The sequence below is a fragment of the Anolis sagrei genome, chromosome 3, assembly GCF_037176765.1.
Source record: "Anolis sagrei isolate rAnoSag1 chromosome 3, rAnoSag1.mat, whole genome shotgun sequence".
Classification (NCBI taxonomy): domain Eukaryota; kingdom Metazoa; phylum Chordata; class Lepidosauria; order Squamata; family Dactyloidae; genus Anolis; species Anolis sagrei.
Genome location: NC_090023.1, coordinates 243,716,415 through 243,729,385, shown reverse-complemented (window position 1 = coordinate 243,729,385; position 12,971 = coordinate 243,716,415). Strand labels below are relative to the sequence as shown.

Below are 12,971 nucleotides of genomic sequence, written 5' to 3'. Positions count from 1 at the left end.
GGAAGTTGGAGCAGTCTTTCACATTTCCCTTTTTTGGTATGGGGATATAAGTTGATTTTTTCCAGTCTGATGGCCATTCTTGTGTTTTCCATATTTGCTGGCAAATGGCATGCATCACCTTGACAGCATCATCTTTTAAGATTTTAAACAGTTCAGCTGGGATCCCGTCGTCTCCTGCTGCCTTGTTGTTAGCAATGCTTCTTAAGGCCCATTCAACCTCACTCCTCAGGATGTCTGGTTCTAATTCATTCACTACACCGTCAAAACTATCCTCAATATTATTATCCTTCCTATACAGATCTTCTGTATAGTCTCGCCACCTTCTCTTGATCTCTTCAGCTTCTGTTAGGTCCCTGCCATCTTTGTTTCTTATCATACCAATTTTTGCCTGAAATTTACCTCCAATGTTTCTAATTTTCTGGAAGAGGTCTCTTGTCCTTCCTATTCTGTTGTCTTCTTCCACTTCCATGCATTGCTTATTTAAAAATAGTTCCTTATCTCTTCTGGCTAACCTCTGGAATTGCGCATTTAACTGGGCATATCTCCCCTTATCCCTGTTTCCTTTTGCTTTCCTCCTTTCTTGGGCTACTTCCAGTGTCTCAGCAGACAACCATTTTGCCTTCTTGGTTTTCTTTTTCTTTGGGACGTACTTTGTTGCCGCCTCCTGAACAATGTCTCGGACTTCTGTCCATAGTTCTTCTGGGACTCTGTTTACTAAATCTAGTCCTTCAAATCTGTTCTTCACTTCCACTGTATATTCGCTAGGAATGTTAGTGAGATCATATCTAACTGGTCTGTGTATTTTCCCTGATCTCTTTAGTTTTATTCTAAATTGGGCAATAAGAAGTTCGTGATCTGAGCTACAGTCAGCCCCAGGTCTTGTTTTCACCGAATGGATGGATGTCCGCCACCTTCGGCTGCAAAGGATGTAGTCAATCTGGTTTCGGTGTTGACCGTCTGGTGAGGTCCATGTGTAAAGCCGTCTTTTAGGTTGTTGGAAGAGAGTATTCATTATACACAACGAGTTTTCCTGGCAAAATTCTATCAGCCTGCATCCTGCTTCATTTTGTTCTCCCAGACCATGCTTGCCTGTGATCCCTGTTGTCATTTGACTTCCCACCTTGGCATTCCAGTCTCCTGTAATGAAAATAATGTCTCTTTTTGGTGTATTATCCAGTAGGTCATGCAGATCTTCATAGAACTGATCTACTTCTGCTTCTTCAGCAGCTGTGGTTGGGGCGTATATTTGGATCACTGTAATGTTGAAAGGCTTTCCTTGCACTCGAATTGAGATCATTCTGTCATTTTTTGGGTTGTATCCAAGCACCGCTTTAGCGAATTTCTTATTAATTATGAAGGCTACTCCATTTCTTCGATGTTCCTCTTGTCCGCAGTAGTAGATCTGGTGGTCATCTGATGTGAAGTGGCCCATTCCAGTCCATTTCAGTTCGCTGACCCCCAGAATGTCTATCTTTAGTCTTGACATCTCACCAATAACAACATCCAATTTGCCCTGGCTCATAGATCTTACATTCCAGGTTCCTATGGTGTGTTGATCTTTAGAGCATCGGATTCGTCGTTCACCTCCAGTACCGTCGGCCGCTAGCCTTCCTTTCGGCTTTGAGCTAGCTGCGTCATCACATCTGGGGCTAGTTGAACTTATCCTCTGCTCCTCCCCAGTAGCATTTTGGCCATCTTCCGACCTGGGAGTCCCATCTTCCAATGGCATACCGACATATCTCTGGTTGTACTGGACCATTTAGTTTTCTTGGCAAGGATACTGGAGTGGTTTGCCATTGCCTTCCCCAGGGATCACGCTTGGTCTGACCTCTCTGCCACAACCGTCCCGTCTTGGGTGTCCCTTCACGGTTTCGCTCATGACATCATTGAGGTGCTCAAGCTCCAGCGCCCCGACAAGGCGGTGATCCTTTGCTGGAGATGAATACCTTTATTCTAGACATATTGTGTGCATCCTGTTACAAGCATAATACAAACTTTCAGGGATCTGAAGCTAGATAAAATAATTAAGGATTTCCAGTTTTTATTTTTCAGCAAGACCTAAATTAAGGTCCTATTGCATTATATGAGTCCACACTGACCACATAATGCAGTTGCACTATATGGCAGTGTAGATGGGGTCTGATTAAGACAGTACAGCATTTAAATTGTACTGTTTATAGTGTGAATTAAAGGTCAGCATCTTTTTTTTAGTTGTATGTAATACATTGAAGTGCTGGGTAGACTAGGTTTATATTGCTTTCAGGATAGATTTGAAATTGTCTCTTCATCATAGTGTACTAATGTACTATTAGTAACCAAAATCTATGGATGCCAAAGTCTCATTCTTTAAAATAGCATGGTAAAGCAATGTCCCTTATATCAAATTACAAAATCAAGGTTTGCTTTTGGGATTTTTGGAGGGCAGGAATTTTTTCAAGCTGTGGCTAGCTGATATTCATGGACACTGAATCTGTGGATACAGAAGACCACATATGGTCTTGAAAAGATTGGCTGCATTGATCCTTAGATATCCTTAACATGCAATTAAATCTGGGGAACCTATTTGAATATAATGCTAAAGAAAATATCAGCACTTCCTCCCCAGAACTACTCATCATTTAAATATCACACATTAAATTCTCCTCTTAAAAAGGAGGAATGAGAGGAAAAAAGATATTTTCCTTTTCATGCTGCAAGGCACTTAACATGTCAACTACTACATTCTCCACTTAGATTTTTTGAAAGAAATACTATTTCTAATACATAAGAGGAACCAGTGATAATGGTGGACATGTGTTGTATTTGATGTGAAATTGCCGAACAGGTTGGAAATTAAGCATATTTAAAATGTTGATTATGTTCACCTGTTGCCCATGAATTGAGCTGTGGCACACTACCACAAAGTAAAATGGGGAATTGTCACTCCTCACCTGGTTAGAGAAGGCTTCATTTGGCCTCATTTGCATTGAATAATCAAATCTGACTGGCACAAGGTGAGACTTTGAGGGCTGAGTTGTAGTGTGAAGATGCCTTTTCAAGTTAAGTGTGGTGACCAAGCATATAGGAAAAAATAGATATAGGTATAATTTCATAGAATCACAGAATCATAGAGCTGGGAGAGGCCACAAGGGCCATCCATTTCTCTGCCATGCACAAACACAACAGTCAAAGCAATCCTGGCAGATGGGTACCTATCTGAGACAACTCTTACCATCATATGTTTAGCTGGAGCCTCCTTTTCAGCAGTCTGAATCTATTACTCCATGTCTTATTCTCTGCAGCAGCAGAAAATGAGCTTGCTCCATATTCAGTATGGAATCATTTCAGATATATAATCCCTTAAAAATTGTATGAGGGCAAATTGTATGAGGTGAAAATTTGAAACAGCATTTGTCTTTAAATTACATAGAATCATAGAGGTGGAAAGTGACCACATGGACTACCCTGTCCAACTCCATTCTGCCATGCGGATATACACAACCATAGCACTTCCAACGATGGCCATTCAGCCTATGCATTATAGGTGGGGGGGGGGGGAGCATTTGTGTTTTTCTTTTCTTTCTTTTTTTTAATTTCTGTGGTTTGCAGGACTCAGAGCAGAACACTGTCTGGAACAGTAACTTTCCATTTTAAATTTGTACACAAAATCTAATGTCATATAGTAAAGGTAAAGGTTTTCCCTTGACATTAAGTCCAGTTGTGTCCAACTCTGGAGGTTGGTGCCCATCTCCATTTCTAAGCTGAAGAGCTGGCATTATCCATAGACACCTCCAAGGTCATGTGGCTAGCATGACTGCATGGAGCACCGTTACCTTCCCATCGGAGTGGTACCTATTGATCTACTCACATTTGCATGTTTTCAAACTGCTAGGTTGGCAGAAGCTGGGGCTGACAATGAGAGCTCACGCCGCTCCTTGGATTCGAACCTGCGACCTTTCACTCAGCAAGTTCAGCAACTCAGTGCTTTAACCCATTGCACTACCAGGGGCGCAGTGATGTAATTACATGATTAATTACTCCTGCCTATGTCATCAGTTGGGAGCCTGGCACCAACTGCTGCTCTGGGCCAGAGTGAAGAGAGAGGGGAGCAGAAGACAGTTCCATCTTGTCTCCTGTGCTTTGCTTATAATATAATATAATATAATATAATATAATATAATATAATATAATATATTTTATATACATATAATATTTATAATGGAGCCCCCGGTGGCGCAGTGGGTTAAAGCACTGAGCTGCTGAGCTTGTTGATCGAAAGGTCGCAGGTTCGATTCCGGGGAGCGGCGTGAGCTTCCGCTGTCAGCCCTAGCTTCTGCCAACCTAACAGTTCGAAAACATGCAAATGTGAGTAGATCAATAGGTACCGCTCCGGCGGGAAGGTAACGGCGCTCCATGCAGTCATGCCAGCCACATGACCTTGGAGGTGTCTACGGACAACGCTGGCTCTTCGGCTTAGAAATGGAGATGAGCACCACACCCCAGAGTCAGACATGACTTGACTTAATGTCAGGGGACTACCTTTACCTTTAATATTTATAATAATGTAATACAATATAACACTACCAATAATACAATATTATAATTATATATTTCATATTACATGTAATATTACTAATAATATTATAATATAATGGTATAGTACAATATAGTAATATATAATACTGATATTGTACTATGCTAATAATATAATATATTGTATGTATATATATCTTGTAAGCCACTCTGAGTCCCCTTCGGGGTGTGAAGGGCGGCATATAAATGTTGTAATTAAATTAAAAAAATGGTAGGAAAGAACCATAGGGTTTCCAAACGCATTGTACTCTCATCATCTTTTACTCTGTGTGCCATATTGGCTGGGTCCTGTGGGAGTGGAAATCCAAAATGCCTTGCCAACCAAAGGTTCTCTGTTCCAGGTCAAGTTCTTTTCCTATTTGTCATGTTCTTATGAACTTGCAGGATCTGTGGGGAATGTGCTATCCTTCAGTGAGACGAGAGCACACCAGGTGGTGCAGCAGAAGGCTGAGCAATTTATGCTTTATAACCAGAAGCAGCTCACAAGAATCTACCCATCTGCCTACCGGATTGACTCCAGCAATTTCAACCCTTTGCCATATTGGAATGTTGGCTGCCAGCTGGGTGAGTGATACAGTATATGTGTGCAATGCATGGGCATATGATCTGCCTTTTCTTTCCCCTGCAGATGCTTTTATTTCTCTGTTTCTACCTGGCATTTTCTTTAGGTGGAGGGCAAACTGACCACAATGATGGTGTTGTGTTGTTTTGCCATCCAAGTACGAGTTCAGTACTATTTTTGGTGATACACTATGAGTTAAATGGGATGTAAACTGAACAGTTAGAATTCAGAGATTTTGCAGGATTGGTACTATGTGATTTGTGGCTGTCAATAAGGTGACCATGGTGAAGGAACAAAGTTATTGTGCTCATATCTCCAATCATGGCCGGAGTGTGGAAAAAATACTTTTTCACTCTATCTCAAGGAATACTGCACCCAATGTGCTTGCTACTGACTGGAGAGTCATGGGACTTGTCATCTCAAAAGTAACTTTTTCCAATCACTACCTTCAGATGATTAGAGAACCCTGACCACATGGCATTATCCCTTCACTTGGCACTCTTAAATGTTCCAATTTTTCATGATGAACCAATGGAGCAGATAACCACCTTGTCTCTCACACAAGGACACTGCATTCTCTCTACCTGGGACACAGTAGTCACGCCACACAAATCTGTCTCAGCTTCCTTGGTTCAATTCCATTTATTTCTTTGAAAATCGGAGGCCATTACAAGTAGGATAAACTATGTCAAAGATAGCATTGATTGGCTCCAAACTGCATTGACTGAACTCACTTCTCATTGAAAGGCTTGCCAGGCTTGTCATGACTTATTGATTTCAACAGGAATAATGTGCAATTATCTTAGTTTATGTATGGCATAAAGCCATATAGCTTTCTGTTAGGTGCAAGTGACATTTAGGCATAATAAATAAAAACCTTGCTATCTCCACAGTGGCATTAAACTATCAATCTGATGGCCGAGTGATGCAGTTAAATCAAGCCAAATTCAAGATGAATGGGAACTGTGGATACATCCTGAAACCTCAGCAGATGTGCAAAGGTAGGATGGTTCAGTGCATTGAATCTGCTGTTATACATTCAATATTTGAGTCAGCTGCATTATATTCATTTGTTTCATAGTGGCAGTTATTTAGTAAACATTCAGGATGACAGTAAAACAGTCAAAGAAATGGTCCTGCAAATTTGTTTAAGAGGAGGGCATTGGTATTTAAAATAAATTTAAAAACATCCAGAACCAAATAATCCAAAATCAAAAGCTGCTTTGAGTCTCCTATAGGAGAGATAAAGCAGGATCATGATGATGATGATGATGATGATGATGATAATAATAATTATGGAGTTTTGGAGCACAATACTCCTGACCTCACAATCGTGTTAAAAAACCAAGTATGGATCGTTGATGTTGCAATCCCAGGTGACAGCAAGATTGAAGAGAAACAATTGGAAAAGCTGACACAATATGAGGATTTAAAGATCGAACTGCAAAGACTCTGGCACAAGCCAGTCAAGGTGGTCCCAGTGCTGGGTGCAGTGCCTAAACAACTTGGCCTGCACTTAAAAACAATAAGCTCTGACAAAAGTACCATCAGTCAGCTTCAAAAGGCCACACTACTCGGATCTGCACATATTATTTTCCCATAAATCACACAGTCCTAGGGATCTGGGAAGTGTCTGACGTGTGATCAAATACAAAAGCCAGCATAATGATCCTGTTTGCTGTGTACTAATCTCGTTATGTATTGAATAATAATAATAAATAATAAAAAGAAAGTAAATGAACTGAGCAAACTTAAGCGGCTCTAATAATCTTTGCACATATTTATTATTGTGAATTTTACCTTTGGACCCTTGTCTTATGAAGTTTGTATGTGCAGTACTTGGTGTGAATTGAATTGGCAGACAGACACCAAGATACCCTGGGAATCTCAGAATTAAAAAATCAATATAAATAATAAAATTGGAAATTACAGAACAGTTAAATTCTTACCTCATTTGTTCTTATATTTGTTTTTTGATGTTTGCATGGCATCTTTATAGTTGCATAAGACATAAATCCGCTGTCCCTTTCCTCACTCTTTGTATCTTTAGGCACATTCAGTCCCTGTTCTGCAGATCCACTTCCTGCTTTCCCTAAGAAGCAACTGATTCTCAAAATTATCAGTGGACAGCAGCTACCGAAACCTCCAGATTCCATGTTAGGAGACAGAGGAGAGGTAAAAGATATTGGTGATATAAAGTTTTACATCATTGAACTTCGTTGTGGTATATCTTCAGACCATTTTTACAACCCTATAGCAGGGTCTTCTTTGCAAGATTTGTTCAAAAGAGGTTTGTTGTTTTCCTCTGAGGCTGAGAAAATGTGACTTGCCCAAGGTCATCCAGTGGGTTTCATGGGTGAATGGAGATTCAAACCTTGGTCTCCAGAGTCATAGTCTAGTACTCAAACCACAACACCATGCTAGCTCCAAAAATAGAGAAACTAACAGTGTTAGTTTCCATTCTTTTTCATATGAATAGGCTTGTATCTGACTGCATTTTAAGAATATCTGTCTCACATGTTTACAGCCACTCCCTTAGTCACAAGAAAAAACAGCAAGTGGACCAATAGGGACAATAACAATACTATTACTACTACTACTACTACTACTACTACTAATACTAATATTAATAATAATAATATTTCTTATCTGCCTCTCAAGGCTTGAAGGAGTGTGCAACATAGTTAAAATACATCATTTAAAGCATACAACCATTAAAACACACATATTAAATAACATATACATGGGATTAAAACACTTTAAAATCAGTCATGCCAATACATTATCAATTAAAAATTCATAGTTTTAAAATTGATTGGGTGAACCTGCCTTAAAAGATAGATTTTTAATTGTGTTTTAAATTCTGACAGCTAAATGATCTGTCAGAGCTCTTCTGGCAGGTCATTCCACAATCTTGGGGCAGCCAATGGAAAGGTCCTCAGGGTGATGGTTGGAATGAACACCTCACAGAGGACCTAAGTGTCCTAAGAGGTGGATTATACAGAAGAAGGTTGTCCTGTGAAGTAGTGTTTCCCAAACTGTGCTGCTCCAGGTGTTTTGGACTCCCAGAAATCCCAATCAGTTTTCCAGCTGTTGAGAATCATGGGAGCTGAAGTCAAAAACATCTGGAGAAGCACAGTTTGAGAAACTATGCTTTAAGGCATTAAATCGTAATAACCAACACTTTATAAATTCCCTTGCCCAACTTCTCCTATAGGTTCATGCAATGTCACATTTAATTGTCCTGGTTGTGCTTTTATCAATATATACTTGTAATCTAATCTACAACCTGCTATTATTTTAAAACTATTATTTCATGTGTTTTCTAAGATGCATATAACTAAACCGACTATTTGACAATTTGATTTTTCTTTTTGCCTCAAGCAGATAATCGATCCATTTGTTGAGGTAGAAATTATTGGACTACCCGTCGACTGCTGCAAAGACCAGACAAGGGTAGTAGATGACAATGGTAAGAGATACAACGGGGATTCCCATTTGTAGAATGTGTTTGTGCATGTTAGTGAATGACTAAAAGTGAAGAGACTAGGTGATAATCTGAGCTCATGCTGTGCTGATGTCTTTTAGGGAATATCCTTTTTTGCAGGTAGGCTTTTGTGTGTTCATAACACGCACAAAAAATATCCATGCCAAGCTGCTATGTTGCCTTTGCATAAATATTTCCAGCCAATGGGAGCGCAACACCTCAGACATCAATGACAGCAATATGTCATGTTGGTAGAATGTGACATTCATTTAAACTGATATGGTGAAAGTGATTGACTTAAGACAGCTGTTACAAACAGCAAGTACTATAAATAACGAGTAGAGCATATACTGGATAAGAATGTCATCTTTACCCAGATTTATTGAAATGTTAGTATCAAGCAATTACTTAAGTCTCTCCTGAAGGAGTCAGGAAAACACTCTATTTGTTTTGGGTAAATTAATCATAACAGGGAAGGCTAAATGTGTGTGTGTGTGATGCCTCCTCCTCCTCCTCCTCCTTTGATTTTGACTGTTCTTTGCTTCTCCTAGGTTTTAATCCTGTTTGGGAAGAAACACTCAGTTTTACCATTCACATGCCTGAAATAGCATTGGTTCGGTTTCTTGTTTGGGATCATGATCCTATTGGCCGAGACTTTGTTGGACAAAGAACAGTTGCCTTTAGCAGCCTTATGCCTGGTTAGTCCAGATTTAAAATGGTATTTTTTGGGGTAGGAAACAGAATTTAGTTCTACGTTACAACCCTCTATCTGCAGGGGATACATCTTTTTTTGACTTCATGTAGATATGCAAAACTGTAGATAACAGCAAATACTAATGGAATTAATGACCCAAAAATATCATAGAGTCAGACTAGAAAATGCCTGCAGAGGGCACAGTGTGTTGGAAATGGATAACTGAAACCATAGATACCCGCCCTGTGATTATTGATGTCATACTGTACAGATAAAATGACAAAATTCCTCATCCTATGAGTTTGTTGCGTAGGATGGTCATAAATTTAAATCCCTTCTTTGTTCCAAGTCCTTGAAGTGTAGACTTGGCAGTGCAAAGAATATATATTGGCAGATGAGAGAAAATATCATGCTTTATTAGGGTTGGAAACTAAGTCTAGACAACTCTGAAGCAATTATATGTCGCAGACTCTGTGATCTGATTTGAAAACATGGTGTCTGTTATCTTACAGTCCTTCAAGCTTGGGAGTTGGAGATCTGTTGCTATTTCTAGCTTTCCAGACTTCAGTAGTAGCGAAGAGTATTTTTTAGCTGTTTTCTCAATTAAGGGTTGCAGTAAAAAAGAATAAAAAAAGAGAGATTGTAAAACTAGTATATAAGCCTGCCTAGTTTGAATTTTTATGCTTCAGCATTATGGTCACTTATGCCTCAGTTTACAATGAGGATGGCAACAGGAACCCCATGCTATTTTTGTGGCTTAAGAAGAGGCTGATACGTATACATCTCACGTACGTTGTGCATAGTAAGCGTCTTCCAGCAGTGACTTCTGACAGTTTTCCTTCTGATTTCAGCTGTAAAATGAGAAAGCCCCATTGATAAAATGCTACCTGAGTTTATTGACAGCAGGGCAGAGTGGTCTATCATAATGACCCGCCCCTGGCTGTCAAGAATGAGTAGCAGCAATCTATTTCCTTCTCTTCTTCTGTACATGCAAGAGGACAGGATTCAATGCTTCCATTTTCATTAGCATCCCATGTTGCTTCCAGATTTTTGGAACTAGTATTTTTTTTCAAATTCTGATTTGCTAAGTTACTTTCATTAGAGCAAGCACCGATTTCCTAAGTTAATAAATAATTTGGAACCATGGCTTGTTCTGAAGACAGGGAGAATGTTTGCATTTTCTTTATATTAGTGAAGCAGATGGCAGGTTTACATGAGTTTGAGGCTTGATGGGTCTTATTCCAGTCACCTAAACTAGGCCTTCTATTTATTAAACTATCATATGTAGCTTGGTAGGGGTAACATGTTATGTAAAATACTAATCACTAGGTTTCACTCTCACCAGGCTATCGCCATGTGTATTTGGATGGACTAACCGAGGCATCTATATTTGTTCACATAACAATCAATGAAATTTTTGGAAAGGTAAGATTGGACATGTTTCATTTCTGTTGTCTATATTGTTGCTGTTTTTGTTTCTAATTTATCACAAACATTTTAAAGGACACACTTTTTTCCTCCCATTATCATTCTTCCTCATCACCCCACCCCATTTCCCAAATTGAAAAATGATATATGCTAAGCTTGTCTAAACTATTCCATAATGACAATATGCTAAGGGGGGTATATTGGAAAAATAGGTAACAAAGCAGGTAGCAACCAAAATATTTTATTGGACAAGTTCTTGTGGTTAATTGGAGCTTCAGAAAAGTTGCTGTTTGGATCTATACCTCCCAGAGCACCTGCAAATATGACCAGTTCTTTGAGAAGAAACCACAGTTCCATGTTGCTTCCAAATTTGTGGAGTCAAGGGAAGTTCCAGGCTTTGTCATGAGTCCAGGAGAACTCCCAAGCTGTGAGCCAGAGGCTTCAGAGGGAGTGTAAACCCATCCAACATAGGCTGTAACCCTATACCCTGTCTGGTCTTCCGACTGACCAGCAATACCTCTGTCTTGTCTGGATTCAATTTCAATGTTTGCTCCCATCCAGTGTCATAGCTGCCAAGCACCAGTTCAGGACCTGAACAGCCTCCTCAATAGCAGGTGGAAAGGAGTGATAGAGTTGAACGTTGTCTGTATACAGATGACATTGAACTCCAAAACTCTGGATGATCTCTCCCAATGGCTTCATGTAGATGTTAAATAACATAGTTGATAGTATTGAGTAAAACAGTACCTCCAAGACCCATTCCTATCAGGTGTCCCAAAAGGAGACCATGGTCTACGACAGTGGTTCTCAACCTGGGGTCCCCAGATGTTTTTGGCCTTCAGCTCCCAGAAATCCTAACAGCAGGTAAACTGGCTGGGATTTCTGGGAGTTGTAGGCCAAAGACATCTGGGGACCCCAGGTTGAAAACCACTGGTCTATGATATCAAAGACCATTGAGAGGTCCAGGACAACCAACAGGGCACACCCCTGTCAAGTTCCCTATGCAGATAATCCACTAAGGTAACCAAGGCTGTTTCAGTTCCATGGCCCGGCCTAAAGCCAGACTACGCTGGACCCAGATAATCAGATAAATCTAACTAGAACAGGATCAACGCCCAGAAACCACCTGGCATCATGACTAATTGCCATGCTTATTTGGGGTTTGGAGAACTGTAGGTTTTTAAAAAGCATTTTGTAGAGTATTTGCATTTAATGAACATCACCCTCTTTTAAGCAGCTAAAGAAGTTATAGGACAATGATATATAACAAATCATGGTCACATGCTAAGCATCTAGTATCTTTTCTGAGACCAGATAGGGTCTCCCCTCCCAGCATTAGCTATCTTACTAACCATTCCTAGCGATCATTGCCTCTTCTTGGCAATCAGAGCAATGTAAATGTAGCACATATCCAGTAGAATCCTCCTCTGCTGTTGCGATTGTTGCTTCTTCACACTTCCAGCCTCTTGTATAAACGGCATACTTGACTAGTACACCAGCATTACCACCCTTGACTTGTTGAGATTTTACACATGGTTAAAATAACACACATAAAGCAAGATAGTATATAGGTAAATTCCTAGCATCCATCTTGGTAACCTTTACATTACAGGTGTCTTCCTTCAAGTGAGGCCACCTCACAACTCATGTTGAATTTATTTATTTATTTATTTATTTATCTCGGGTATTTGTACTTCGCACGTATAGATGTGAAATGCAGAGGAGTTGATTACTTAATTTTTTCAGTGTCAGTATAATCAGGGTAATGTGAATGGAGAAGTGGCAGTTGAATGGCAATGTAGCCTGATAAGGGGAAGGGGGGGGGGGGGGTGATACACAAGTATCTGGAAGAGAAATACAACACATAGGCTCTTATGCACTTTACTTTCTAGGCATGGGGCAATCAAGATTGAAGTGCTGGTGAATACCTATGGGCGTTTTGCAACTTATGGGTGTGAAAATTTGGTAATTTCTTATCACAACTATGCCTACTTCTTTAGTCGTGGAGGCATAATGGGTTAAACCCTTGTGCCGGTTGAACTGCTGATCTGAAGGTCAGTAGTTCAAATCCACAAGATGGGCTGAGCTCCTGTCTGTCAGCTCCAGCTTCCCATGTGGGGACATGAAAGAAGCCTTCCACAGGATGGTAAAACATCTGGGCATCCCCTGGGCAACGTACTGGCAGATGCCCAATACGCTCACACCAGAAGTGACTTGCAGTTTCTCAA

The 12,971-nt window shown here is 40.0% G+C and overlaps 1 protein-coding gene across 9 annotated transcripts in view; it reads left to right on the top strand.

Moving 5' to 3' along the window:
- Positions 1-12,971, top strand: part of PLCH1 (phospholipase C eta 1) — a 155,037-nt gene that overhangs the window by 128,702 nt on the left and 13,364 nt on the right. For all 9 annotated transcript variants that reach the window (XM_060767660.2, XM_060767657.2, XM_060767663.2 and 6 more), the window contains 6 exons: positions 4,957-5,136; positions 6,028-6,135; positions 7,185-7,309; positions 8,522-8,606; positions 9,173-9,319; positions 10,661-10,740. In XM_060767660.2, the coding sequence (XP_060623643.2) occupies positions 4,957-5,136; positions 6,028-6,135; positions 7,185-7,309; positions 8,522-8,606; positions 9,173-9,319; positions 10,661-10,740 (725 nt within the window). The remainder of the gene's footprint in view (positions 1-4,956; positions 5,137-6,027; positions 6,136-7,184; positions 7,310-8,521; positions 8,607-9,172; positions 9,320-10,660; positions 10,741-12,971) is intronic.